Source organism: Falco cherrug, chromosome 8, assembly GCF_023634085.1.
Source record: "Falco cherrug isolate bFalChe1 chromosome 8, bFalChe1.pri, whole genome shotgun sequence".
NCBI classification, from domain to species: Eukaryota; Metazoa; Chordata; class Aves; order Falconiformes; family Falconidae; genus Falco; species Falco cherrug.
In genome coordinates, this window is record NC_073704.1 from 45,924,707 (window position 1) to 45,952,551 (window position 27,845).

Sequence of the window (27,845 nt, forward strand, 5' to 3'; positions counted from 1 at the left end):
TGAACCAAGCTGCTCCCCGATCTGACACGACACAGCCACCAAGGTGGGTGACAGCACTGCCAGCCCACCCGAGCGGGTGACCCCGTCCCAGTGCGCAGCCCGTGTCCCCAGGTGGCAGTGCCACCACCCTGGGTGCCCAACTCACATCTCGGGCTGGGTGCTGGGGGGGCTCAGGCTCCTGGACAGAGCCCTCACCCTTGGCATGGGTGACCCCCGGACTGGCACCCTACAGCCGTTGCTTAAAGAGACATCCCTGGCAGGTGGTCAGCTCTTCTGCTTGCTAATTAGGGGTGTATAAATTAAAAAATAAGCCCTGTGTTGACCTGCAAAGGGAGACGGGACTCTGTAATTTTTCAGTTGAAATGACAGACCCGATCTCCTCTAACACAGGTGTGGGAAAGCTGATAATGCGTCACCTCTGGAAAACAAAAGGGAGAAAAATCGAAACAGAAAACAACTCCCAAAAAAAGTAATATAAATTATGTTTATTGTAAAGACCAAAATTTTCCAGCAAGTCCAACCACTACATATCTTTAAAGTAAGTGAGAAAAAGAAGCTGGAGATAAGTGAGAGGAAGGATGCTGGAGCATCTGCCCTGTCTGAAATACCTCCAGCACCTGGAGGAACAGGTAAAAGAACCCGTTTCTTGTCTGTCAGCGCACAGAGGGACCCGTGCTGGGGATGCGGCTCAGGACGGACACGGACCTGGCCGTTCTGTCCCAGGGTGGGGAGAGGCAGGAGACGTATTTTGACTTCTGGAACTCTTCAGCAGAATAAATCCCTGAGGGTGATCCCAGAGGCTGCGCTCGCTCCCCAGGGACAGTCCTCCGAGCCCACACACTGAAGAAGGGCCAAGTGAGGAGAAACAGAGACCAATTTCTTGCCCAAAGAGATGCTGGAGGCACTCCTCCAGCAGCACAAAGACTCCCAGGGCTGAACAGGTCACCACAGTCTGCTGCCACCAGGAGCCTTATGGGGCTCAGGACATTTCACCTCTCCCTCTGCTCCCTCTGTGCCATCTCAACGAGTTTCTTCCCAGGGTGACCGAGCCATATCAATACCCATCCCACCACAGCTGGCTACACTAACCCCACCATCGCTCCCTCCCCAGCTGGGACATGCCCTGCTGCTTCCAATGCTGAAACCTCCTGAGTCCCCGGGTCCCCGAGCAGAGCCTCCCTTGGCACAGGAACGGTAGCCAGCAACGGGGACAATGAAGATGGCCACAGTGAAAATGACCTCAGGTCTCCCCATCCCCACTATTGTGCACAGAGGTGCTGCAGGCTCTGCCCAGAGATCCATGCCCATCTCCACCGGTGCCAACACCTCGAGATGTTCAGCCAACATACAAACTGATGTGCCGTTATCACCTCTCTTGACCACCGTGTTGCCTCTCTTCTCTCGCCCACCTCCACTGGGGGATCGGACACGTTATCCTCTGCTGCTGGCTCCACCACTGGAACACCAGCATGGGTCCAGGTGCTGCCTCCTCTCCTCTGGCTGTTTGCTGGGACGGGCTGAGCCTGCTGCCAGGGCTGGCAGGAGGGAGGACAGCGTTTCAGCCCTCTGACGGAGGAAAAGGGGTAGTGGCATGGAGGAAAGAGCGGCTGGAGGCTTTTCTGTGCCATGTAAACAGCATAATGAGGACACTGTGCATGTGGAAACATCTTTGACCTGAAAAGCAAGTCCAGCTGTAATTTCCAGCTCCTGCCAAGGGTGAGCACAGGCACAGAGCCCCCCAGCTGGGGCAAGGACCAAGACAGCTCTCCTGGCTGCTCCCAGACAACATGGGACAGGTAAAACCAGGGCGAGAAAAAACAGAAGAGATGCTAATGCTGTCCTACGTAGGCTGGCCCAGCCCCAGCACCTGGGCTGGGGACCCAGCCCTTGCCTGGGGACAGTGGCACACCCCCCGGCTGGACTTTTGGGGGTTGATGATGGGTCACCACAGTGACACTCAACCTCCTGGCTGAGCATACCTGGTGAGAGGCATAATCCTGGGGAGCCACAACCTCCGCATGCAGGAACTGGTGAGTCTTAGGCTAAGCTAACATCCCAGTCACTATTTTTCCAGCAGGACGTGGTCCCTTGAGTCCTGCCCAGGTGGACCACAGCCTTGTCACAGGTATGTGACCTCGATGACATTGGGCTCAGAGCTCCTGCAGGGAAGGTGATGCTTGCAGGAGCACTGGCAGCTCACACCGGCCACATCCACGCTGGCCAGCTCCTGCTGGCAGGGCTGGGCAGGCAGCTTCTTCTGGGAGCCCAGCTTCTTCCAGTCCATGAGGTGTACCCCGTTGCCCAGGTCCTGCGGCATGGGCTCGTGGTAGAGGGTGATCTGGACGGTGCGGAGGTGAGGGCCATAGTGCACCGCAATGATGATGAAGACAGCCAAGAGGACGAAGATGACGACGATCACTGAGATCATGGGCAGGGCGTCCGATTTCTTCGTCACGCTCCTGACAATGGAGATGGGGGTGAAGGCAGCTGCATCCTGGGGCTCAGGCTGTCTCAGCTGGCTGCTGGGTGAGGACGTGTTCATGGCTGAGCAGGCTGACCTGGGACAGAGGAAGACAGGGTGGAAAGGGGTGACTGCTGAGCAGAGGTCATCCGATGTTCTTATCTCCTGCCTGCACCTGCAGTGGCCAGGGAATGGGATGATCCCATAAGCTCCTTCGGGCTTGCGGGACAGGGTAAATTTTGGTGGTTTTATCTGGGATTGTAGGACGGTGCCCCAGACACATTGAGCGAGGGAGGTGATGCCCTATGTTCCCTTGTCCCGGACACCTTCACCATGGGGCTCTCCCCTCCCCACTACACCTTGTTCCCTGGTGGGGAGCCCTCCACCCTCCGCTCCCAGCCCCACGGTGCCAATCCAAGACCAAACCCCACAGGGACCTCCCTGGGAGACCAAACCCCACCAGAACACTCTGCGAGGCATCCCTGCCACAGCCACAAAATCCTGTGGGAGCCGGCACGGGTGGGAGCAGGGGTGGCGGGGGGGAGCGGAGGGAGGGAGAGCCCTCCCCAGCCCCGCAGGGGTACCTTAGCGTCCCTGCTGCATGAGAGTCATCACCTCCAGCGTCGAGGCTGGGGAGCTGGCAGCAGGACCAGCAGAAAAACCTCTGGGATGGTTCTTCAGTGTAGGTGCAGCCAGACTCACTTCAGAGGCTGCCACGTCACGTCTGGGTCCCACACCCCCCCGGGATTCCCCAGGGCAGAGGAGGAAGCACTTGCTCATCCCGCAGGCAGGAGAGGTGCTCCCTTACCTAGCTGAGTGCCACATCAGCACCACCGCCCCCTCCCTCGCTGCCACGCACCCTTGCCGGAAAAATCCCTCCTCTCGCCTGTTGCAAGACAAGCACCCTTTTGTTTAGGGAGAAAGCACCTACCCACTCCCCTTCAGCTGCAACCCCTGGCCGCTGAGCTGCAGGAAACCTCCCGCCTTCCACCAACTTGGTGTTAAAATTTAACGCGGTTAAGAAACCGGTGCTAAAAATCACCCTTCTGCATGTGAGCTCCTTGCACAGCCCAGCAAAGTGTATCCACACAACGCTCCAGGCTGGAAGGACCCTTGCCCCAGGAGATGATGCAGCCCCAGGGGTGATTTTCTCTGATGGGGGGTCCCACTGCTGCGGAAGAACCGTTCACCAGCATTGCCATGGCCAGCAGCAGCGCGAGCCCACAGCGAAGCTCTGGACCCTGGGACCCGCGCGGGGTGGCAGGCAGGAGCCAGCACCAGGTCAGTGCTCGTGCATCTCCCCTTGCACGATGGCCATGCGAGCAAGGCTGGAGGGATGTCCCCCACTCTGGCAGCACGTACCCTGCATGCAGGCAGGTACCCCCGGTCTGGGGATGCTGCACGGTCAGACCCTCTGCCACCAGAGTGACCCTGAGCACATCTCAGAGCAGAAAAGATGGATCCTTTACAGTTTTAGCCATTACAGAACACGTCTCCCCAGCTTTCCGTCCCAAAACAACACTGTTCTTACCTGGAGGCTCTCAGCAGATGAGCTGGGGTGAATATTTGGGCTGTCTTTCCTGCACATGGGGAGAACGGAGTGGGAAATGCCTCTTCTACCATCAAGCCGAGTGACCAGAAGAGATCTGGCTGCATGTTAGAGCTTCTGGGAATTTGCACTCATTTCAGGATTCAGTAAAACCTTAATCTACAGCATAATCTCTGAGCATCACATCTGTGCAAGAGAGAGGAAAAACGATGGGGGAGGCTGCTAACAGAGGTTTTGTAACAGCAAAGGCTGCTGTGGGATGCTGCCGGCTTTTGGCCTGATGATTTGCTTGGGGTTTTGGGAAGCGTTTGAAGGGACTCACTGAAATGCACAGAGCTGCACAGGGGATCTCTCCCTCTGTTCCTGCGTCCATCTCCCGGCCATGGAAAGCAAGGACCTTGCCAGCAGCATAAGACACCCCTCGATGTGCTCCATGCAGCGGAGCAGCTCCATTGCCCTCCTCTGAAGCTCTGCAGCTTCCCAGGGGGCTGCAGGAGGGGGCTGGACCAGCCCTTCGAGCCAGGAGACACAATCCTGTGGATTTGCATCCTGAGCACCTGCATGGACCTTCCAGATGGGTGGACACAGGACCCTTTCCCAGGTGAGGACCCTAAGAACCTTCTCCTCCCCCCAACACTCATTCACATCCAAAACAGAGCAACTTGTTTCCTCTGAAGCTGGAACTATGCCAGCAGTGGACAGACAGACACACAGACAGACAGACAATATGTAGACAAGCGCATCACAAGATCGGTGCCAAGAAACCAAATGCCCTGAACCCCTTGGGCTGGAACAGGGGCAGCACCGGCCCAGTTTTCCATTCCCTCCCCTTGTTGAGGAACTTGGGTTAGGGTAAGCCAAAGCCTGCCACGTGCTGTGTCCCCTGCAGGGAAAGATGTTGCTGCTACCTGAAAAACAGCATCCCAAACCCAGCATCCCCAAACCCAGCATCCCCAAACCCAGCATCCCCAAACCCAGCATCCCCAAACCAGCAAGTCCTGGTGCCCAGACATGCTTGAGCTGCACAGGGGAGCACAGGGCATGGAGTAGCACCAGCTCTTGAGTTACCCCGGCCCCACAAGGAACAAATATTTCCAGATTCCTCCTGGAGATGTTAAGAAATCCCCTCTCAGGTGGGGAGGGAGGACTGGCTCCTCCAGCAGGTCTTAGCCCAGGAAGGTCCAACGCAGCCTGCAGCTCTCACGGCTGATGTGCGGAGTAGATTTGACCTGGGGTGCACATCCTCATGACAAACAAAGCATCTCCCAAAATACTCAAGCACCATAAAGAAGCTACTGTGGCCCAGAGCCGGGCAGGCCTGCTGTGATGCTGCTCTCCACTGCTATGAGAGCTGAATCCCCCAACAAACTGATGGCGAGGTTTCCTTTGCCGTCGGTAAGCGATGTCTCACATCCTCTCCAACCATAATGGGCTAAAAAACACAGTTCCCCTGTGGATTCAGCCCGTTTCCTTCTATTCTTTAACAGGAAACTCTGTGAGAGTCAGACCAGGCATGCAAATCGCTCCTCACCCTCTTGTCCCTCCCGGGATGGACAGAGCCTTAGCGAGGCTGCAGAGCCACAAGCCACCGAGAAGATGCTGGCTCCATCCGTCCATCCGCTCCTCTGGCTGTTCGGCTGCGTGCTGTTCCGAGGTGAGATGCTCCGCTTGCACTCTGGGGAGGGGGAAGCGGTGCTGGACAGGTGGATTTGGGGAGCTCAGCGTCACGGCGGGCACCAAGGGGAACCGGCCAGAGGTTGGAACATGTAGTAGCTGTCATGGGGAAGCTCAGCCTTTAAATTCAGGAGTCAGGTTGCTGGGAAAAATGTGGCTGTACCAGGCTTACGGGGTTTATTAGGCACCACTGGAATAGAAGAACTTGTTTCTTGATTTAAAAAAGGAATGAGATCTGAGATGCTGAGGCATTTTGTAGTAAGTGACTTCTGTCAAGTAAGAGTAAAGGTAGAACACTTAAGTGTACATTATTTTCCTCAGAAATGCTTGTTCCTTGACTGATTTGAATTTTCCACTCATCAATATAAATACAAAGACCACATGCAAGACTCATGTAGAACACGCCTCGCCCTTATTGTAATACTTGTGCTCCTTTGTGATAATTCTGCTTGAGCTTCTCTTTCCCGCGTGAGCCGTGGTGTGGGATGAAGGAACCAGTTTCCTGCTCTGAAGGGTGACAGGTTGTTTTTTCCTGCATCGTCAGGCACCTCTTACATTTCTGGCAGCTGTGGTACCTAGGAGTTGAACTGCATTCAAAGGAATATAGACTGCAACATCATTGCCAATTCCAATAGACAACCACCTAAAAATAAGGTGTCTCCACCCCAAGGCTTTTATCATTAAACCATAGAAGTTGCCTGTGGGTTACAGACACTGTGCTGGTAATAATGGGATTTTTGAAAAGGCAGAGAATATGGAAACCAATTCATTTAGTAGCTGTTTAATTCTGAGAAGTAAGAGCACATGGATTGGAAAATGTCTCTCTTCATCAGAGGGCAACACTGCGGCTTCGGCAGGGGGGTGCACTGGGCTGGCTACCAGCCAAAGGGCAACGAGGCCACACTGCGACACTCCTTAATGCTGCCCAGAACGTTGGTTTTCACTTAAAACTACTCGGTATGGTTTGCGTGGGAGAGGAGCAGCACAGAGGCTGTCAGGCACCTCCTCTGGCTTGGCTGGACGTGCCCAGCCCCCTGCCTCCTGCAGGACCACCGGCCGCCGTGCCCCCACAGCTTCGCCTCCCAGGCGGACCCGGCAGCTGCAGCATCAGGGGGAAGGGATGCCACCTCCACTCCTCAGTGCGCCACTTTGTCCCCTGCAGTCTGCCTAAAACCATGTTGTGAGACCACTCTCCCTAGGTGTGCCTGGCAGCTGGTGCCAGACCCCGCAGGGCCAGGACCTACTGCCGATGCTCGCTGTGCATCAGCTGGTGCTGCAGTTGCATCTCTCTCTGGCTTCACCCAAAACCACCAGCCTCCCCCCCCGTCACTGTGCGTTGTCTCACCATTTTGCATTGATCCGACAGTTCTGAAATGGCTTTTTAAATTTTAGAGCAAAGTCACTAAGGTGGTGCAGCACCCGGAGGGAAAAGCTTCTGCGCGAGGCAAAGCAGCTGGCTTAGCGAAGGGGCAGAGACAGGATCAGCGATGCCGCTGGCTCCCTGACACACAGGCAGCTGGGGAAGGGAATTAGGGGCTCTTGAACAAGACAGAAATGCTCAGAGGTCCCCCTGCACTCGAGGAGATGGAGGTAACCTTGCAGGAGAGACAGAATTTGCTTTGGCTGGAAACTATACCTGCCTGTTTCCACAAGGCCTTTCCCGCCCCCCTCATTATTTTACTTTGTGTAAGTTCATTACTTTATTAATGAATTTATTATTTCTTAATTTAAACTCCTAAGCTCTCAGTTATTTCTAAAGGGAGGTTCAAATACTGTTATTTTGAAATTGCTGAAGTGGGAAGGTTTGGAACATTTCCAGCCTGTTTTTCCTCCCCCAGAAACACTTAACAGAAAATTTGTCCAAACAAACCTCTTCCCATGAACCGTTTCCATTACAATGGGCCGGCATTTTCCAGACAAAAGATTTCCACTGAAAAATTCCTGGTCAAAGTCAATGAGAACCCAGCAGGATTTTTCCACTGTCAGTCACTCCATCCACTGCTCTCCTACCTACACCACAGCCAGTGGATGGATGATGCCGAGAGGAGCATGGTATGTCAAAAACAAGTATGCATGGTGATAAATATTTTCAATAAAATCAAAGACATGGGGTGCAGCTAGAGGATAGACATTCAGCTACCAGGAGACCTTCCAGATACGGTACTTGCATCCCTAAACCAGGGCATCCACTGCATCCTAAAGCTGATTCCTTGGACCAAGGGGAGGCCAGCACACCCCTGACCTGGTGAACCCGGTGAAGGAGGGAGGGAGGAGAAATGTTTGTTCACAAAACAAACTGCTCCCTTCTAGTAACACGAAACCCCACAGATGACTCTGCAAATCTGACTGAAGTAGCCAGAGACGGTTTCCAGGAATTATGTCCCATTTACAATAGGTGAGTCAACAACAGGTGTCCTTGGAGGGGACGGTGCTGGTAACCTAATGCCGGCAACGCTCCTGCTGGGAAAGCCAAGGCACAGGCTTAAGCCCAAGGTTGGGAAAGGGAGATGGATCTGTTTCTTGTGTAGCACCAGCACACGGCACCATGCCAAGCCTCAGCTAGAAGGTCTCATTACTCCCCTTCCCAGAGGAACCCACTCAGCATGACCCAACCAACACAACAAGGAGGAACCTCCCATTTGGTCTTTTTTGTAGACTTAAGGGCAAGGGGGTGCTGGTTTTACCTTTCAGCTGAATCATCCCAGCACAGCAGAAAATTCCCCTCTAGTATCCCTGGTTGCGGTGCTGTTTGGAGATAAAAACGTTTCAAGGAGACTTTGCCCTAATGCCGGTAGCTCGTGAAACTTGCTGCACACCTGATGAAACACCAGGACGCAGTGAATGCCACTGCCTTACTAGCAGTTGGATTTCAGAGATTAGGGAGAATCTTCTTACCCCGTGCTGGTGAGAACACACCGGCTTGGGACCCCATTCCCTGAGATCAAGGTTTTGCTGGTCTGAAGCACAGGAATGGGACAGGGACTTTGTAGTACAGAAGCGAAGCTGGTGGCTTGGGCTTGCCACCCTGCACAAAGAGCAGGCAGAGAAAGCTCACATGGAGCTGTTTGTGGCAGCAGTGTGGGTCCATGGAAGTGTGGAGCATGTGCGTTCACGCTCCAGAGCAAGCCAGGCAAACCCTTCTGGCACTGGGGACAGCCACCACCAGTTCTGGGCAAGAGACAGGAGTCAAGGTGGGTCTCCCCCACCTTTCCCACCATCACCAGGCACAGCTGCAGACTCCACATGCTCCCGAGGGCAGCACAGCGCTGGGCGAGCAGCTCCAGACGTACGATACAATAAGCTCCTCTCATACTTCAGCTAGAGGTGACTCTGGAGTTGCTACAATTCTTGGAATCACACTGAAATTAGTGTAATTATAAATGAGGGAGAAACATGTCACCGCTAACAATGCACCAGATGGAGACACAGGACCCCTAGGCTTTGTGTCTGCCACTTATCCCAGACACGTAATGCTCCCGGTGCCCCCAGATATGAAACAGGGATAATAAACCAACAACCTCTTCCATATAGTGCTTTGAAATCTGGGAATAAAACCTAGGCGGTGTCACCAGGGTCACTCACCAAAAATCTGGACTCAGATGAAGCCTGTCAGGCCAAGATGCTTCACCTGCCCTTTAGCTGCCACTTCTGCAAGACTCAGCACTTCAGGCAGCAGCTGCACGGTGCCTCCAGCACTGCCGTGCTGAAATGCCTGCATCCAGGGACCTCCTTCCGCTGCTCCCTGGTGTTAAGCCAGGAAACTTAAGAAAAGAAAATGGCAAGAACAGGAATTATGAGAAAGCCCTTTGCCACCAACCCCCTACACACCTTGCCTCCTGAGTCACTAGGTGGGAGCTGAACCGATCCCAGCAGATCACGCTCCTGCATGGTGGTTCACAAACACATTTTTGTGCACAGCCTGGCTGCTACCAGCAACATCCAAATAAACCTGGGGAATCTTAGAATTACTTGAAAGAAGAACGAATTTGTGAATAAACTTGGAAACGGTAGCAAAGAACCGACATGAACTCGGTGGAAGCAAGACAGGCCTGGTGGGCACCTGCCATGATCCACCACCTTGGCTGTGCTGCTGCAGGGGATGGTAACGCATGTGCTGTCACAGAGCTCTGCAGATGCCTGTCCGGAGGTGCAGCACACAAACAAATACAGCAGGTGATCTCCTGCAGCAGCTGGAGCACAGAACATTTGGAACAAAATCATGCAAACTGATGAGGACTGCCTGCGAGGTGGCCTGTGTACGGCAGCACCTTGGCTGGCAGCCGCATCAAGCAGCACTGCCGAACCAGCCTGCAGCCCGTGATGCTTCTCCTCTGCACCTCAGTTTCCCCATCCACAGAAAAGAAAGCAAAGCTAACACTGCCCCTCTCTTCTGCAAAGTGCTCCGAGATCTGCTGATGAATAATATTATTTTTTTAAAAAACACAGGTAGGCAAAAAGCACATGCTGGGCTCTGGCTCCCACCAAGCCTGAACAAGCGGTCTCCCCATCTTTCATTTGAACCGTGCATGGAGTGATTTCCTCCTCCAAAATCCCGGATCCAGCACCAAACCCTAGGAGCAGCATAGCCAGGAGAAGGGCAGGACACACATTAGCACTAGCACAAAGACCGGGAGCAAACACAGAGCTCTAAAACAAGCAGGTCACAGAGGAAACTGGAACTAGCAAGCAGCTGGGAGGGTGACAGTGCAGCAGCATGGTGGAGCAAGTGTTTACTCCCCAAACACCATGGAGCAGTGGTGGTGCAGCCAGCAGAAAAGCCATGCCACCTCCCTCCTCCAGAAACAACCACTTGTTATGCAAAAACCAGACGTCAGCACGCAGGGTGATGTGGCAGAGCCTGCTCCGTGCATGTGGTTTCCCCACATTGTTTGTCTCCTGGCTTGTTTTCTACATTCAGGTGGTTTTTAATTGACTTCCTCTAAGATCTGCTTCCAGCACAGCGCACCAGAGAGGAGCACGGAGCATGATGCTCAGAGAGGATGCCCAGGCCCGGGTACAGCCCTTGAGGAGAGGCAGAGGAAGGCAAAGATTAATTTTAATTGCTTATGAGATCCGGGTTTAATTCCTGGCTCTCTAAACTTTCCACAACACTTTGGCCGAGTCATTACAATTCAGAACCACTTGGCAGTGAGCTGCCAACCCCCCCATATCACTTGGGAATTAGATGCTTAAATACCACTGTGGATCTGGGACCTGATCCGGGCTGCCAGTTACCCAGCCTGCATAACAACATTTCTCTCTCTCCTCCACATCTCCACCTTACCTGTTCTGCTGTGAGACCCTCAAGGCAGCAGCGCTTTTTTAGGCACTTAATAAAACGAGGCCTAGGCTTTTGCAGAGCTCTCTGCTTTCCGGGTTTCCTAATACAGCATTTTTTTCCCCTGTGAAACTCCCAAGAATTGGGGGGTGTTGCTCTCCGCTGCTTCAACAGCTGCTGTTTCACCCAGGAAACAGCTGCACTTGCATTAAGCGGTCGGTATATTTTTGTCATGGGTCGTTTGACAGAAGTGCCAATATATGAATTGAAAAGTCTAATTTTAGGTTGCTAGGTTTCTTTTCTAAAGCATCTGTTTATGCAACCTGCAAGCAGCGGGTGACGCCAAGGCTGGCACAGCCAGGCTGCACAATGCCACAGGGGCTCTGCAGCTCCCTGTCATGCAACGTGCCACCCAGGGGCAGGCAGGACATCACCACACCTCCCCCCAAAACTGCCAGGGAAGGAGAAGAGTCCAGCAAGTCCAGGGTTACACATCATCAGGGATAGACGGTCCCTCTCCATCACCCGTTCTGTGTGGACAGGACCCGTCCCAGTCCCTGTGCCTTCATACTAGTGCCAGAGATGCTCCCCGGTGACTCCATCCCTCTATGAATACAGGCTGCACAGCACGAGCCCTTCTTGTGCCTGATCTAAACCCCGATGAAGCGTTTCCAAGAGCTGGCCGATGCTGCTATATACGGAGGCTCTGACAAAGACTGAGTTTTTTAAATCTTAATAAATTCAGTGCCTCTCTTTGGTCAGCAGCTGAAGAAATCGCTCTTTAAATGCCTATGATTGCCAAAAATAATACCAAAGCAGAAACATCTAAAATTCACCTTTCTTTTGGTTTACATCATCCTCTTTTTGTGCTGAGGAGCAAGTGGGATGAACTGCTGGCTCTGGGAACATCTCAGCTGCCGTGAGAGAAGGCTCCATGGCGAGACCCCTCTGCTCTCAGTCTAGTGAGACTAGTGAGACAGAACAACTACCACAAGTAACAGAAAAACAAAATTCCCCTGCTCATCCTCTAGAAAAATTAACCGAAACGCAGCTAGTGCTGGGTCAGAGATTAAATGCACCTGCAGCTCCGATGCGCTCCTCTGCAGCAATGTGACTCTGGTGGGTAATTAGGGGTTTCCCATTACAGCAAGAGTAGAAAGCTCTATTTCCCATTGTAAATCCCTCAGCAAGCTCCCCATCTCCACCTAGAACTGCACAATCCAGCTATAAATCACTTGCACCCAAACACGTAACAAATATCTTGGCAGTGCTTATGCTCAATGGCAAGTCATTTGAATGGCTTTGATGTTTATTGCAATTACAGCTGTGCTGGCTGCGTCCCGATTATTATTGTTAGCCAGGGCCCTTCACAGAGGGGAGCACGGCCGAGCTGGCGGCGGCACCGGGAGGAAACAGTTTCCAGCACGGTTTGCACGAGAGTCCCCCGGGGACGTCTGCAGGGAGCTGGGGCGCGTGGCACTGTTTTGTTCGTACCCACCCTGCTGCCCAGCCCCGCGGTGGGACCAGGGTCTCTTCCTGCTTCGCACACGTCAGTCCCCCCCCGAGGTGATTCAACCAGGATGCTCAGCACCTTCACCAAAAGAAAACACCTAATATAACAGGACTTTTGATTATTTGAGTTGGCAGGAAAGGCATAACAAGCAGCAGTGAGCAGGAGTCAGAGCCACGCTTGCTCTGCTTTGAAGTAACACGCAGTTGTGTTTAGAGGAGCCAGGGCCATTTATTCCCGAGTGAAGTGCCAAAAGGGGACCTCCGTCCCTCGGCCTCTTCACAGCAAGACCGGTCACTTCTCCACAGCAAAGCTCAAACATGGCAGACGGGGGCAAGCACCTACCTGGCCAGGTGAACTCCAGAAGCTGAGCACTGGAAAATCTGCTCATTGTTCTTATTTACAATAACCCCAAGGTTTAGTTTTTGCAAACAGAGAACTCCTGTGAGCCCATACTCTGGTGTGACCTTCAGCAAAGCGCTGAGCTGTGGCAGAAGAAAGCGTTAAGTACCATCCTCTTCCTCTTACCCTAGTGCCAGGGATGCCGGAGTAGCCCACAGGATGGTCCCATCAGGGATGGCGGGACAGGGAAATGTCACCTCCTTCACCCTCAGCTTCCTCCCATCCCCAGAGGCTCTGTTCAAGCTCTCTGATTTCTTCTCAGCTGCACCAAAAATGGTGGAATAAACAGCCAGCTCAGCACCTTTATTCCCCTTTTCATTCCACAAAGGCTAAGTTTAGACAATAGCTCTTTCTTCAGCAATTCTTGATGCTTTCAATGTGCCATGTACACTAAAAAGCACCTGTGATAATTTCAACAAGAAAATGTGTTATAAGCAGCTTTTCTTCCCATGGGAAAACAAGACAATGGCTTCTGCAAGGGAATTTTGGATAAAGAGGAGCTGTTTGAGTTTGGCAGCTGCTAGAGGATACTGGCCCCTGTGATGATCTCAGCACATTATTTTTTTGTGCTGAATGTATGGAGTATCTTAAAGCATTTGCAAACCAATGTCCAGAAACTGTATTGTAAAGCTGTTCAGAAGAGGAAACCCAGTGACAGAAAACTTGGCAAACTGGGTACTGATGGAAACAGCCCAAGTCGCTGCACGTTCTCCACAGAGTCAGCTGGGCCGCTGGGGAGCAGGTAGCACCCCACAGCAGCCCAGGTGACAGGGCTTCAAAGGGGTGCATCCCCCTTCCTCAAAACAGGCATTTTACCTCTTTAAGAAGGGCAACTGTGTACCCAAAAGATCTTTTTTTCCATTATATTAGTGGATTTAGTAAGTGATGCTACACCTGTCCATACTCCTGTCTATGTTACTAGACTGATGCTCATTTAACCTGCTCTTCAAAACCTGCAGAGAAGGATATCCCATAATTCTCCTACACAATCACTCCTAGCAACCCACTATCCTTATGTCGAGGCAGTTTCCTCTTGCCCAGCCTCCCTTTGCTTTGTTGCAGTTAAAAGTCCTTGTTTTCTGGTCCTGTTCCAATGGATTTAGAAAACCAATTAGTCCCTTCCTCTGTATGTAATTAAAGATCTGATCATGTCTCCTCTTTCATGGACCAAACAAGATAGTTTCACCAGCCTGCTGCCAGTAAGCTAGGAGAGAAAAGCATAGAAAAGATCTGAAGAGTCAGGTCTGATTTTCAAAGCCAAATCCTATCTGGAAAGAGACCATGCCTTATTACGTATTCAGTGTGGTTTGCACACTGTTTTGGTTCCTGTTTGGCTGGGATCATTGTCTAAAGCCTCAGACAAAAAAACAATTATGGCTCCAACGCAGTTAAATTGAGAAAAATGAGATCAATCAGGAGCTCACTACACCCAGACGGTTCCCAGGGGTAAGCTCTGAGCCAAGCCCTGATAGCCCACATTCACTAATGAAGCTAAATGAGGATGCTAAAGACTTCACTGCAGATACCCACCACTGTCAGGGCATTCATCTGACCTCTTTCAGACACCTACAGCATAGGTACCCACCACTAAGTTCATCACCTACATCACTTCTACGACTCCTGGCAAGAAATGGGACGTTGCAGGCTGTGGTTCCTCTAGCCACAGCTCGAGTAAGGTAGAAATCTGAAATAGGTAAGGTAGTAAGGTAGAGCTGTGAAATAGGTCAGAGCAACAAGGTTTTAGAAGTGCCTGGTCCTCTCTTTAGTGAGAAAGAGCCTGAAGGTGAGCTGTCTTATGGGAGATGTGAGAAGGGAGCAGGTGAGATGAACCTCACACACAGGAAGGACAGATCCTGGCTGTAAATGGGCGCACAAGCCCTGCTGTGCTCTCTCTGGCTGGTGCTGTGCTGCTGGAGCTCCCCTCCTGCCATCCCACAGGGCACGGCAAGTGCAAAGGCACTGCAGCTCCTCAGGACACAGCTGCCATGGAGCTCGGCGGCATCACACAGGCACAGCGAGCTGCAACGATTCAACCTTTACTGCTGTCCCTTTTTCTCCAAAACTTTCAGCTCTCGTGGGACTCTGGTGAGATGAATCACCGGTGGGACCAGATTCAGCTGGTTTCTGTAGCTGTAATAGAGTTTCTTGCATTAATCTTAACTACAGGCAGCACCAGGATCACAGCAATAATCATTTAAAAATATCAGTTAGGATGTGCATTTCAAAACCAACAGACTCAAAGTCACCTTTTCAAAATTAAGCCAGCTGGGTTTGTTTTGAGCTTTTAAAGTGCCTTTACATTTTCCAGTTCTTGCCTCCAAGTATGGGAAACACTTTTCCCTATTTTAAATGGCAGCATTTTTAATTGACATCTCATCTAATCACAGGACTCCAGGAGCTGGGGCTTAAAGACAAACACCAGGGATCCTGAGAGTAGGCAACATGGGAGATTGGTGCAGGGATACTCTGTCAGAAATCCCAAACAAAAACACCTTTCAGTTGAGAAACTAGGGACTCAGCGCAACACCTACAACCCTGGGAGAGCAAAGCCTGGCGTGGACCTACAGAACTCTCCACCACGACCAGGGAAGGCAACTCTGAGTCCGTCCCCAGGCTGCAGCCCTCTTGCCGTGTCCAGATGTACACAGCCACAGGCTTCAGCCAGCTTCCCAGGATGTAAACACACAGGATAGAAGGAACAGACGTAGGACACAGGGAGGAAAACAGTCCCACCAGCTCGTGGAAGCCTTTACAAACTTCATCCACCCATTCATTAAGGTCTCAAGGGAACAAAGTGTTCAAATGCGCGTCAACTATTTAAACAGCTCCCGAACACAGCTCACACAGCCTTTCTCGGCCGACCAAGCTGGAGGCAAACAGCCACGGAGAGGGAATGACCCCCCTGATCATTGGACTGGATGATCTCAAAGGCCATCTCCAATGATTCTATGATGCTATGTATACAGCCTTGCATTTTCCCTGTAACAGATGACTGCTCCCTGAAGGGCTCACCTCCACCTGGGAGGAAGGCATTTATCCTGCTGAATAAACTCCAGTGCTAATTTACTCAGAACCTGATAGTTTTGCACTCAGTATTTGCTATTACTTCTTTACTTTGTGGAAATCATGTATTTCAATGCCATGCCTACAGAAGATGAAGAAAACCCAAACCACACAGCCAGCAACATCACCAATGCATTAGTGACAGTCACAGATGAGCACCGCTGATGCTCTTACTCTTTCGTTTCAGGTACTACCGCCTCCACAGACTCCTCTGTCCATGCTGTAACAGGTACCTCCTGGGTTGTGATTTGCTTTGCATGTCTATTTGGATGTGAATGCACTTGCTTATGTGGGGCTGCAAATGGGACCCAGATTCAAAACTCCCATCTGCTGAAGCGCCTTCACCCAGGACCCTGTGCTGGCCACCTCTGTCTACCCCATCTAACATCCTTCACCCCCAGATCTCCAGGGACCATGGAGGCCATTGTGCCCCAGAGGATGACCTTGCCTGGCTCCCCCTTTTTGTCTGGAAGAGAGCAATGCAGCGTTCCAGGAAGCACAGTGAAAGCAGAGGGATCCTGCCTCATCTTTGCTCCCCATTTCCCAGCAGTTAGCATGCTCTCCTCCACGGATCCTCAGAGCCAAGGTCCATCTGCACACAGGTTCCTATAGCCAGTGACAAACCCTCTCCTTAGCATCTCTTGCCCGTGTCACCCTTTCAGCTGCGTTGGCTACAATGGCCCCTTTTTGGCCCATGCTTCAACCCACCCCAGTGGCGAACCCACCAAGGAGCATGTGGAGGAGATGTCACCTCTGTCTCTCTGCTTGTGTTACAGGTCAATCCCAATCAACACCACACAGCCCTGAAGTAAAGAACCATCCCTCAGGTAATGCTCATCTGGAGACCTAAGAGTGCAGCTCAGGGGCGTCCTGGCTCTTAACTGGACTGACCTCCAGCCCAGCTGGGCCACCAGCAATAGAAGGGGCTGTGAGACAGCAGGTTAGATGAGAACAGTGGTGGGGAAGAAGGAAATTTTGTGGAACAAGGGCTTCTGATCCAGTCAGCTCACCCCAGAGGGATCAAAGAGCAGGGATAAACCACTAAATCAAACAGGGAGAAGCAAGGCCAGCAGCTCACATCCGAGGGCAAACCCTGCATTTTGATTCTTGTGCACATAAAGGATGCGACTGCCCCGAGCCCAGGCCAGGAACTGGGCTGAGCAGTGTCCACGTTGCTGTATCCTCCTGCCTGCTATCACCCGCTCTGCCCAGCAGTTCTTCGTGCAAGGACCGCCGGGTGTGTGCAGCACGTGCAAGCACAGTGCCCCACATGCCAGGTCTGCCCTTGGCTCCTGGTGTCACAATGGAAGTAACAGCAAAGAAATCACTGTTGTAAGGGCTTCCCTGCATTACACTTGCTGTTCAATAGTGCTCTCTTGACAAGCCTGACCAAGCAAGTGCTTTTTTTTTTTTAAACTAAAAACTTCCAGTGTTTTGCACACCCTCAGCACCTCCCATACAACAGGTCAACACTTCTCCAAGAGGAAAAGGGAAGCATGAAGAGGCTTGTCCTAAACGGCAATGTTTGTGGCAGCACAGGGGCTGAACACTGCCTTAGCTCTAATTCAGCTATTCATGTTGGGAATTTTGCTTGGTTACCTACTTTAATGGGAACAGCAATTAGTCATAAGGACAGAAAAATATTTAGAAGTAGTATGAACCTCTGAGGAGCTCCCTTTATTCTTTTTTCTGTACTCCTCCCTCTGCTGAAACCAGCTTCAGGACACTGCGACATCTATGTGGTCACACAGAAGCCCTGGAAATGGGCGTAGGGAGGTGTTAGCTGGGTTCCATGTTTCAGTCTGAAAATACACAAGAAGGGATCTCTCCAACTCCAAATGGTAGCCCGCTTGGATCTCTGGAGACAGATCTCCAGATGCCCTCCTCCAAGCTGTTTCTAAGCAGAGCTTGGGGTGAGCAGAGCTCCCGGAGGTAACGCTATGCTTCCTCCACAGAGCCTTCAGTAAAATCAACACCACCAACTGACTTGAATCTCAGCTCTTCTGTGGGTCAAACTACTACAGCCCAGACCTCCCCCATGACCACAACACTGCTAGCGTTGACTGCGCGAGGTACGTATGGAAAACTAAAATTTTTGCTCAGGCAGGACCTGCTTGTGCATCCTTTCTTATCCACGCAAAATTGGAAGCATCAGGAAGACTGGGCTAATCCATGCTATTCTGCTCACCCAGTAGCAGCAACTTTTGAATTTCTTTGAGTCTTTGCTAAAAGAGCAGCTCGTTCCAGCTCCCCAAAAGCACAGAGCTGGACACAACCACGACCTAGATGTCGCAGCTGCAAGCAAGCCCATACCAGAAAAGCCACATCATGCTTTACCAGGTAACATTTTGTGGAGCAGCTACACGCACCCCAGCAGACCCCTCCCAAGCTCCCCTCCCATGTTCACTCTCTAAATTGACCACACAGCTCGTTACCTGGACACCTTGATATTTGTTTGGAGGGGAAGTCTCACGTAAACAGGTTTTTACCCCATGGAAACCCAACTGCTCTCCATAGCAGAATTAGTAGCAGCTTCAAGAGTTAATTCTCCTTTCCCATGTTTTCTTTTCAGATGAAAAGTCTAGTGGAAGCAGAAGCACAGCAGCTTCACCACCTCAAGGTACTCTGTCCTTTTATAGAGTAACAGTAAGTTTAGATAATTTCATGGCAATTAGCTTCTTCAGTTCACATGGTGCATGTTATATAAGCACTAGTCTTTATCTTGGGGTTGAGCCATCAGTAACACCCAAAATCATGCCTGGTATCCTTGTAAGCAGTGATAAAACACAGGGGTGCACTTGAACAGTCAAAAGACTGATCTATGTTTAAGAAAAGGTAGCCCTTTTAACATCCCTTTTTAAAAAAATAATTTGCTTTTGACAGTTTGCTTAACCCCGCCTGTAAGCAAAAATTAGAGAATTCAGTAAGCGTTTTCGCAGAACAAAGGCTGTATCCAAGAGAGTGGGAAGACTGAAATCTGACAGCTGAGCTGATTCCCCATTAAAGACTCAGCCTCAAAAAATCTGCAACGGTCAAGACAGGAACCACCCTGCCTCTCCAAGTACCTCTCAGATCTTCTCTAACACAAGCAAGGTTAAAAACCCGTGGTCAGCTCTGCCTGCACAGATGTCCAACCAGCATGCCTGTGCCCAGCTAAGCCAAGAGCCCTTTGCATCAGAGCAGACTGCTATTAATTATAACCCTGCTTTATATCTGAAAAGCTCCATACATCTTTGACTATAGAAATGTTGCTGATGCTTCCAAAAGCGAGGTCTCCTGTTGTGCAAGACCCAACATTTCCCAGGGACAGAGTATCCATGCCAAGCTCAGCAAACCACAGCTTCTGCCCACCGCCCATGGCTAGAACAATTTCAGAACGAAACAAAGGGTTTAATGACTGGTGAAAAAACTGTACAGCAGTAGTCCCTGCTTCTCAGGACTGTTGTGCTCCATATGGTTTCTGAACCAGTTAAGATCTGTTATTTCATACCTTTTCCCTTTTTCACACCATTTCCCCTTTTTCTTCTGACTTTTGGCAAAATTAAATTCCAAAACAGAGATATTTTCTGCAGGACAGAAACCCTGGTTTCAGCTGCATGCCCTGCGCCCCAGTGTAGGGTGCCAGAAGCTGTTTCTCATTTCTCCAAGCAGCACATACTTTTGGCCAACACTGCTATTTGGAAGGTGGGGATGGAAAAGGAGGAAAGAAGATCCTACTTAACCTACAAATGATCTTCTGAAACTCTAAAGTATCATTTTTAGTCTCCTGGCAGGGCCTATAGCTACTCATTAAGATCAGTGCAGATAATCTGGCTGTTCAACACACATCCAGGACGAAGCAAAGGATTTTTTTTCCTCTGTACCGGTGAAATACAAAGGCTAGCTTTAAAGCAGCTGTCACAAACGAAACAGCTTCATTTAAGTCAGTTTATCCCACTGAGAACTGGAGTCTTTGCTCAGGCAAACCTCTATGCTGCCACAGCTAGACTACATATGGTGTACAAGTTAGCCCAACTCAAACTAGCTTAATTACTTACAGATAACCCAGGACAGCACATGCACCTATTCCAATTCCAAGGACAAGCTGAACAGTCAATTCACACCCATATTCTGCAGAATTCCTTCCCCTAAACAGAATATTTTTTAAGTCTCAACATTTATGAGCAAATCTATAACCTTCCCAGTTCACTCTTCCAGTATTCAATTGCTGTATCTGCCAAAAAACTGCACCTGGGACTGCAGAACCTGAGGAGTTCATATAAGGGCATTTGAATGTTGGGTCCCTGAGTTTCTATTTGGACATGGAAAATAGTACAAAGTACGTTTGGTGGGAAGGTTTTAGCCCAAGTACGAATTCCGTGTTTTTTCCAGATACCATCAGCATTACTGTAAATCCATTCTCCTCTCCAGCATGCCCATTAATTCTTGATGATTAGATGACACTCAAGGACAAGACTCACATTCTGTATTTCTCTGTGCAGGTCAAGAGCCCAAGAGAAGTGAGAGTACCACAACATCAGCAACTCAAGGTGCCTTTTGCTTTCTCTTGCAGAGAGGCAATTACTGCTAGGTATTTTATAGCCCTTTACACAACCAATAGCAAGGCCATCACACTGCTATCTTCAAGGCAGCATAGTGAATGGCCAGAAAGTACCCGGGGGATGCTGGCCATCCCATCTAGACCTTGAAAAGCCTGTAAAACTCCACATAAGCAGCACTTTGGGGGTAACGTGTTGAGCCTGGGAACAGTGGGTGTGAGTCACAGCAGGAAAGGTGCCACTGTGGCAAAAGGTTGCAAAAAGAGGGAGATGGGACAAACTCCCGCCTCAAACACACTGCCAGATCAGTCCTCCACCCACCACGCTCAGCTTCCTCACTAGGGTCCCAGCAGAAATCCCTGTGGATGTTCTCAGTTTGTCAGTAAAAAGGGGCCACACCAAGGCAACCTGATTCCCACGCAGGTAGTGGTCAGTTTGCTGTTAACATTGACGGGGCTGGCCAGGATCCAACATCATTCTCTTCAAAAAAGTGCAAGGGCATGTTAGGTCCTCGAGCATTGTTAGGAATCTTCTTCCCAACCTTGGAGGAAAGACTTTTCTATAAAGCTGCCTTTTCCTGCTCTTGTAGGCACCTCAAAGTCAGTCACCTCAACACCGAACTCCTCCGACTACTTGCCTGCGCCCACTCCAACGGATGATAAATCACCACTGACGGTGGCAGCTTTTGGTAAGGTCTTGTGCAGCCTGGCAAGAGGAGGGGGCTCTGTTTCAGCAGGCCATGCTCTTTTGGACACCCGGCTTCAAAGATGCTTCCCTGGAGATGGCTCCAGTTTTCTTCTTCAGCCTGCCTGATTCTGGAGTTTCCAGAGTGCAAGGGGAAACCCTTGAGAAAGAGACTTGTCACCAGCAGGCAATAAAGCACCTAATAAATACTCCCAGCCATGCCCCGTATACAGAGGACAATCTGAAAGTCCATCATGGCTACACCTGAGCTTGGCATCTTGCTCCCAGCACCAGCGTTTGCCCCAGCTCCACATTAGGACAAGACCAGGGCACAGATCATCCCATGCTATGCCTTGATTTCTGTGACAGGGTCTAGAATAAATACACTACCTGCCTGGAAGTTTAGGTAATTTTTTTCCTGCAAACCTGTTGGGACTGCATTCCCACCCTGCCTTACAGCTTTCCTCTGGATGCTTGCACCCTGCCTGGCAGGAGGCAGCCAAGTCCTCTGCATCCTTGAGACTGTGGAAAGATGAAGCAAGAGGTGCCATGCCTTAACCTGGCCACAGATTTGAAGACAGGCACAGGGTAGATTTAAGAGACCCACTCTGCCTTGGGCTATACTGTCCCCCTCCTCCATGAGGATGAGCAAAAAACCCAAACAGCTCATTTCTATCACGCTATGGGAAGAAGTGTTATTTCAGAAGCATTTTAAAAAGTCAGGAGCTAACTTCCTAAGTATCACTTGCTTATATCCTCCAAGGGCAGCCATGAGAAGTCCTGAAGCAGTCTTAACAGGACAAAATTCCTGTGCAAAGAATAGTTTGATTTATCGAGGCCTGAACCAAACCTGCACTTGGCCACTGGTTTATGAGACAGATAATATCACTCACAGTCTTTAGCTTGTCTCTCCCTGTTACGTTACGTATTTATCTGATTTTATACACCTTTAGAACAAGATTTACCAACTGTACTAGGGACATGTAGACTTCAATCAATCCCCAGTGTAATCAGCAGACTTCTGCCCTCCTGGCACTGCCTTACCAATCAAGTACTCCTCAGAAGCCCTTAAAGCTAAAACACAAGACGATAAAGCCATTCACTCCAGTGACTATTTTCTTCTCTGCCTATTACGTACCATGCTCATTTTATTGATTTCCTACCTAAGTTTTGATGACAAAGTCTCTCCGCTACCCCAGAAGCCAAGGACAGGCACATTGTTATATCCCTTGCAGACAGTTCTTTTCTTCGTCCCCAGGTGTCATCAGCTTCATAGTTATCCTGATAGTGGTTGTGATCATTCTGGTCAGCGTGGTCAGCCTGAGGTTCAAGTGTAACCGCTCAAAGGACTCAGAAGGTATTTTCCTGGGATGATCTTGTCGTTCCCTACTCAAAATGTCATCATTTTCTACGTGGATTTGGCAATTCCTAAAAGATGCTTTCAAAAAGCTTACACAGTGGGGAGGTTTTGAAGGCAAACTGGAATGCAGATTCAGCAGTTAGGAATGTAGTGTGACCACCTCTTCAGAGCCCCAGCCCAGACCCATCTGCACAAGGAAACAGTCTCAAGTTTGCTACAGCTAAATGTGCAGATTTCCAGAGGTGGGCAGTTCTTCCAGCAAAAGTTTGACACTCATTTTCCCTAGGAATCCCATTTCCCACTAAGCAGTGCCCACTACAGGGAAAGGCTGCTATACAGCAAGACAGGTAACTGCCAAAAGACCAAAGGATGCTAGTGACTAAACAGGCAGCAAAGCATTCAGTTCTGCCTGTATGTCACATTAGTTGAAGAATTTTCTCTAATCGACTCTCAAGTATCCCCTGTGGTGTCTCTAATCTCATTTGGATTTCATTTATAACCCTGTACAACACAGTTCTGAAGACAGCCGACTTATTTTATTGCTTAGCTGTGATGTTTTCTCACCTGTACATCACCAACTGCTTTTCTCCCTCCAGACAAACACAAACCAGGAACCTCCATGGTATCAGAGAGGTAAGGCTGCTCACACTATTCACATCCTATTGAAAGTACTATTTTATTCCAGAACTAATTTTAACAAGGAGAAGAGTCTGGTTTGGTTATTTCAGGTGGAAGGAAGCATTTCAAGACATCTTTGAAACAGATTAAAAAAACCAAAATCAGCTTTGATGGCACCTCATCCTCTGCCTGATGCAGTTAAAGGTAGAAGTTCAATATTTAGGGGCCTCTTTTCAAAGCTGCACTGTTATCTGCAAAAACTCATCACCTTCCAAAAGCATTTTGTTTATCTGTCTTTGCCTAGATACAGACTTGAGGTCTAAACTTGGTTTTCTGGGTCTCAAAGCAGCCTCAGTGAAATGAGATCAGGTCCCCAAAAATATCTTCCAAGACACCCCTTACTGTTCCCTAGCAAAAGCAGGATAAGGAAGCCCCAATCCAGAAATCTTTGGAAGAGAAGCATCAAGTGGAGGATGGTCCATCTGAACCCAATGGTCCAGCACTGCTACCCAAGAAGAGAGGCTGTACGTGGGAAAGCAGCAGGAAACAAGAGCAGGAGGAGACCAAAACATGTTGCTCTTACATTTCCAACTGATAGTTTCCTACCAAAATAATAAACCCTGCTTTGGCAAGAGGCAAGGGACACAGGGAGCAAAGTCCCTAAGTATTTAGGTGCCAAATTTGCATCAACATCAACGGTTCCCAAACATTCTTAATGATTGTGATCTAAGTGACCTGAGGTCAATTAGGCAGAACTTGTAAGAGCAGAGGACTGTGCCCCCGAGGCACCCTAATCCCCAATGACACCCAGTCTCCAGGCACTAAACAAATACTCCAGCCCTCAGGGTAGGGAGAAAGGGGAATCCCACCTTCCTAACACTTGTAACGCTCACTCTTAAGAGACAATGGCAATACGTGATCAGCAGCATCAGACATAAAAATACCCAGTGTTCCGTTTGTACAACAAAATCTTAAGGGCACAGGACAGAGTGACACAGTAATGTTTCCTTTTGTTCCAGTTCTGGTAACAGCTGCAGGGCTAGAAAGGAATTCAGTCACTGAGAACCAGATCCAAACTGCTCCTTGATTCTGCCTACAAGTCCTGACACAGGTGACAATGGTGCTTTCTGACAGGCAAACCAGCCCCCCACCCAAATTTGTCTGAACACACTGCTTGTCTCCCCAGAGATCTCTGAACCTCTGTTCAGGCAGGCGATGGGAAACCGCGGCAGCAAGGATGGGCCTGAATCAGGACAGCAGATGAATGGGCAGTGCAAGTCAAGTCCAGTCCCATGTACCAGCCAGGCTCGGCCTTGCCTGTTTGCCTCCAGTTGTGTGCAAAGAAACGTCCCCCTTTCATTTTCCAGAGAATTTAATACTGCCTTCTCTTCTTGACAGCTGCTCGGCAGGCCCAAGCCAGAAGGATAATAGCATCACTCTGATCTCCATGAAGAACATCAACATGAACAACAGCATGAGTTACCCACCATCAGAAAAGGTTTCCCTTTTAAGCCTTGCTTTTTAGAGAGTTAGCTGGGGATTATTTCTCTTGCTGGATAAGAGCAAGCTTTTGAGGTATTTCTTGGCTCTTTTATTCTTCGGAAAGATAAAAAACCTGCCATCAAACTCCTGAAGGTCCAAACTGGGTTCCAGTAAGCCTGGTGAGAACTTTAGGTGCCCATCTCAGATTTATCCAAGCTGCCTGAACTCAAGGTGTCAAGTATGGCTCACGTTTGTAGATGCCATCACCTAGGGCGAGCCAGCAAAGCTAGAGTGGCTTCTCATTAAATGAAAGGTAAATAAGCTACCCTTTGAGAAATCAAGGTCTCACCCTCTAGTCCAAGCTTACCCACTCCCGTTCCACAGGCAATGTTGAAGCACATTCCCATCAATACTCTCAGATGCATCCCACATAAGTAATTTGCATCATTTTCAGTTGTTTTAAAGCTGGGATTGAGTTTGAGAGGACACATTGCCCAACTTCTTTTGCTAGCCCAGACAGGCTGCTGATGCAAGTTTTGTTCTTTTTGCAGGTGCTATGAAGCCAAGGGCCCAGAGCTTGAAGCTGACACATGACAACCAGCAGTGACTTTCTAAGTTCTTTTTGGTTTGTTTTTTTTTCCTTTGAGGAAAGAGCAAGGGTGGACTTTATATATAAATTATTATGTCCTTTCTGATCAATACATTTACAGTAGCATCCCACATAGCTTCCCCACCTGGGGTCTAAGGGCTTTCTCCAGTTGCAGCCTGCCATGCGCAATGGCTGATATGTAACTCTGCTTTTGATAGGCCTTCAAACACTCAGACTATTCCTGCAGCAAGAAGCACCAAGGCACCATCCACTTTGCTAATAAACTGCTGCCTTAAATTAATGGCCTTTATAGTCTGTGCCAGGCAGTCACAGGCTCGTTAATCAATATAGCCCCACATCGAGTCAAACCTGTGCATTAGAAAAGCATGACCTGAAGCTGAAGGCCTAATGGGACTTAAACAGCCAAGTGCTAGATCAGATCCCAGCACAATTGCTCCAAGCCCCTTATCCTTGGTGCTCTCATTGTCCCCACAGCGGTGGGGATGATCATATACACCTACCTCACAGGGTTGTTGTGAGGCTACGTTAATCAATGTCTGTAAAGCATTTGGAGAGCCATGAATTAAAGGTGCTGCTGAAATGCAAACTGCCATCTTAAATACTTTATTATTAATAACTGAGCTTCAGGCAGGCAGATTTCTATCTTCCCACAGGCCCAACATGCTCAAAGAAGACTTATCTTAAGTGTAAAGAACAAGGTCTCTGCATAAACAGGGTTTTATCCGAGTGTAAAAAGGAGTGGCCACAAGCAAAATGCCGAGCTACTTCAGCACCTGAAATATGGTAGCCTGAGTTTGCTGGAAGAGCTTCCACCTTCCATACCACAGCTTTCCCAGAGCTTCCTGACAGACCAGAAAAGCAGCATCCCCTTCCACAGATCAGCCAGAGCACCCACCTTACCTCAGCACCAAGAACCACCAGTGCACGACCAAGACGCCACGATAAGGGTCCTCCATGAGGCTCCACAGTGCAACAGCTCACGTTGGGAGTCAGCTGGTTCACAACGAAAGCCGGCTCAGGCCCAGCTGCCAGTCACTGCCTGACTACAGCAGAATACTTATCCTAAGCCGAGCAACCGAGGATGATGGAGACGTCAATACCCAGCCTCCACATGACCGTAAGAGAAATGATGCCCTGTTGGGTATTTCTGGAGGTCTCAGCTGCCTTATTCATCAGCCTAATGTACTGAAGCACTAACTCTGCCTCTGCCCATCTTCACCATGACTCCTGCTTGCAAGCTTCCCCAGCTCCACAGTCAACACAGACCTCCAGAGCACCTCGTCCACCCAGCAGCTGTACACTTAGATACTGCCTTCTCCTAACGTGAGCATCAACATCCATCAGCGCTGAAGGTTAACTGTGAAGTTAGGGAAAAAAAAAGATCTAGCCAAGCACTCAAAACAGGTATTGCTGCACACATTCCCCTGCACAGTTCAATGAAGCATAATAATTTAGCCTGATTTAATTTTATAGGATGGATAAGAGATGTTTACTGGAATGTGCAGTGCTAGAGGTAACTGTGCTTTGCAGCTGGCAATAAAGCATTCAGCAAAATAAATGCAACGTTTTCACAACTCCTGCTAAGATCCAACACACTTTAGCATATGCACCAGGCAGTTTGATAAGCTATTTTTTAATAAATGAAGCTTTTCTGGTACAATTCCTGAAAAGTAAAATGACATCACTCCACTCGGCCAGTCCCCACTTGACTGGTGAATTTGCTTAAGCACAAGATCCCTGGTGATTCCCACCTAGCTGCATCCAGACAGCTCCAGATCCCAGAGACCTGTGATTTGGTGCATGACGCATCACAAGTAGGTTTTTAGCTTTAGTCCCAGAAAGACACAACAAAGGCAGCTGGTGAGCACCTGTGATACCAGATGCTTCAGTGTCAACCTTTAACAGACCTCCCCTCCTGCTGACAAGGAGACAAATCTCTCTAGACCTGTGAGGACTGCCCCGTGGAATCTTGCTGCTGTTTTACTTTTCCTTCAACCTCCTTCCTCCCATAGACTCTTGAGGGTCTTGACAAACAACCTGAACTTGCTCCATTGTAAAATCAATCTGTGCCCAAAAGCAGAGTCCCCGCTTTGACCTTGTTCAAAATAACGACTGAATGAAAAGACCCGTAACCCCCAGTTGCTGCTGCTCATGTGAAAGGAGAGGCATTCTCGCACCTGTTGTGCTCCCACAAAGAATGCTGGTGGAAAACACCAACTCTTTCACACCATGAGCCCACCTCCCACAGCTCAGGAGCCCAAGTTAACTGGCTGTGGCATGAGGGGAAGCAAGCAGTGGCGCCAGCCGTGCACACAGGCTGTGGGACAAGGCCTCAAAGGGTTTCCAACCAATCTTCGGCGAGGCAGCGCGTAGGAGGCCATCCCCTCCTCACCACCACGGCCCAGCAACGTGCCCCACGGCCAGGGAGGAGCCCACGGTGATGCCATTCCCCAAGGCGGCTGGCTGGGCCCGGCCTAAGCCGCACCGCGGCAGGGGGTCCAGCAGGTGAGCCCCGGCCCACCCGAGCCACCTCCGCAGAAGACCAAGCCCCGCCGCCTGCCCACACCCGCCGCCCAACGGCACTGCCATGACACCACCTAACCGCGCCGTGACGTC

At 50.1% G+C, this 27,845-nt stretch overlaps 2 protein-coding genes across 4 annotated transcripts; one reads left to right on the top strand and one right to left on the bottom strand.

Annotated features, from left to right (window-relative positions):
* Positions 1 to 482: 482 nt before the first annotated feature.
* Positions 483 to 27,803, bottom strand: SMIM33 (small integral membrane protein 33). 2 transcript variants are annotated; one of them, XM_027797684.2, is made up of 3 exons: positions 26,130 to 27,803; positions 3,993 to 4,196; positions 483 to 2,558 (listed from the first exon to the last, which is right to left on the bottom strand). In XM_027797684.2, the coding sequence occupies exons 2-3, from the start codon at positions 4,115 to 4,117 to the stop codon at positions 2,120 to 2,122; spliced, it is 564 nt and encodes a 187-aa protein (XP_027653485.2). In that variant the 5' UTR covers positions 4,118 to 4,196; positions 26,130 to 27,803; the 3' UTR covers positions 483 to 2,119. The 2 variants fall into 2 exon arrangements, with proteins under 2 accessions (XP_027653485.2, XP_055573715.1); XM_055717740.1 differs by lacking the exons at positions 3,993 to 4,196; positions 26,130 to 27,803 and adding an exon at positions 3,046 to 3,984.
* ECSCR (endothelial cell surface expressed chemotaxis and apoptosis regulator) lies at positions 5,532 to 26,136 on the top strand. 2 transcript variants are annotated; one of them, XM_027797683.2, is made up of 11 exons: positions 5,532 to 5,664; positions 16,125 to 16,166; positions 16,714 to 16,764; positions 17,893 to 18,009; positions 18,510 to 18,557; positions 20,419 to 20,466; positions 21,065 to 21,163; positions 22,418 to 22,516; positions 23,116 to 23,152; positions 24,536 to 24,635; positions 25,171 to 26,136. In XM_027797683.2, exons 1-11 carry the CDS (start codon positions 5,607 to 5,609, stop codon positions 25,177 to 25,179), a joined length of 708 nt encoding a protein of 235 aa, XP_027653484.1. In that variant the 5' UTR covers positions 5,532 to 5,606; the 3' UTR covers positions 25,180 to 26,136. The 2 variants fall into 2 exon arrangements, with proteins under 2 accessions (XP_027653484.1, XP_014142647.1); XM_014287172.3 differs by lacking the exon at positions 25,171 to 26,136 and having other exon boundaries at positions 24,536 to 25,162.
* Positions 27,804 to 27,845: the final 42 nt, after the last annotated feature.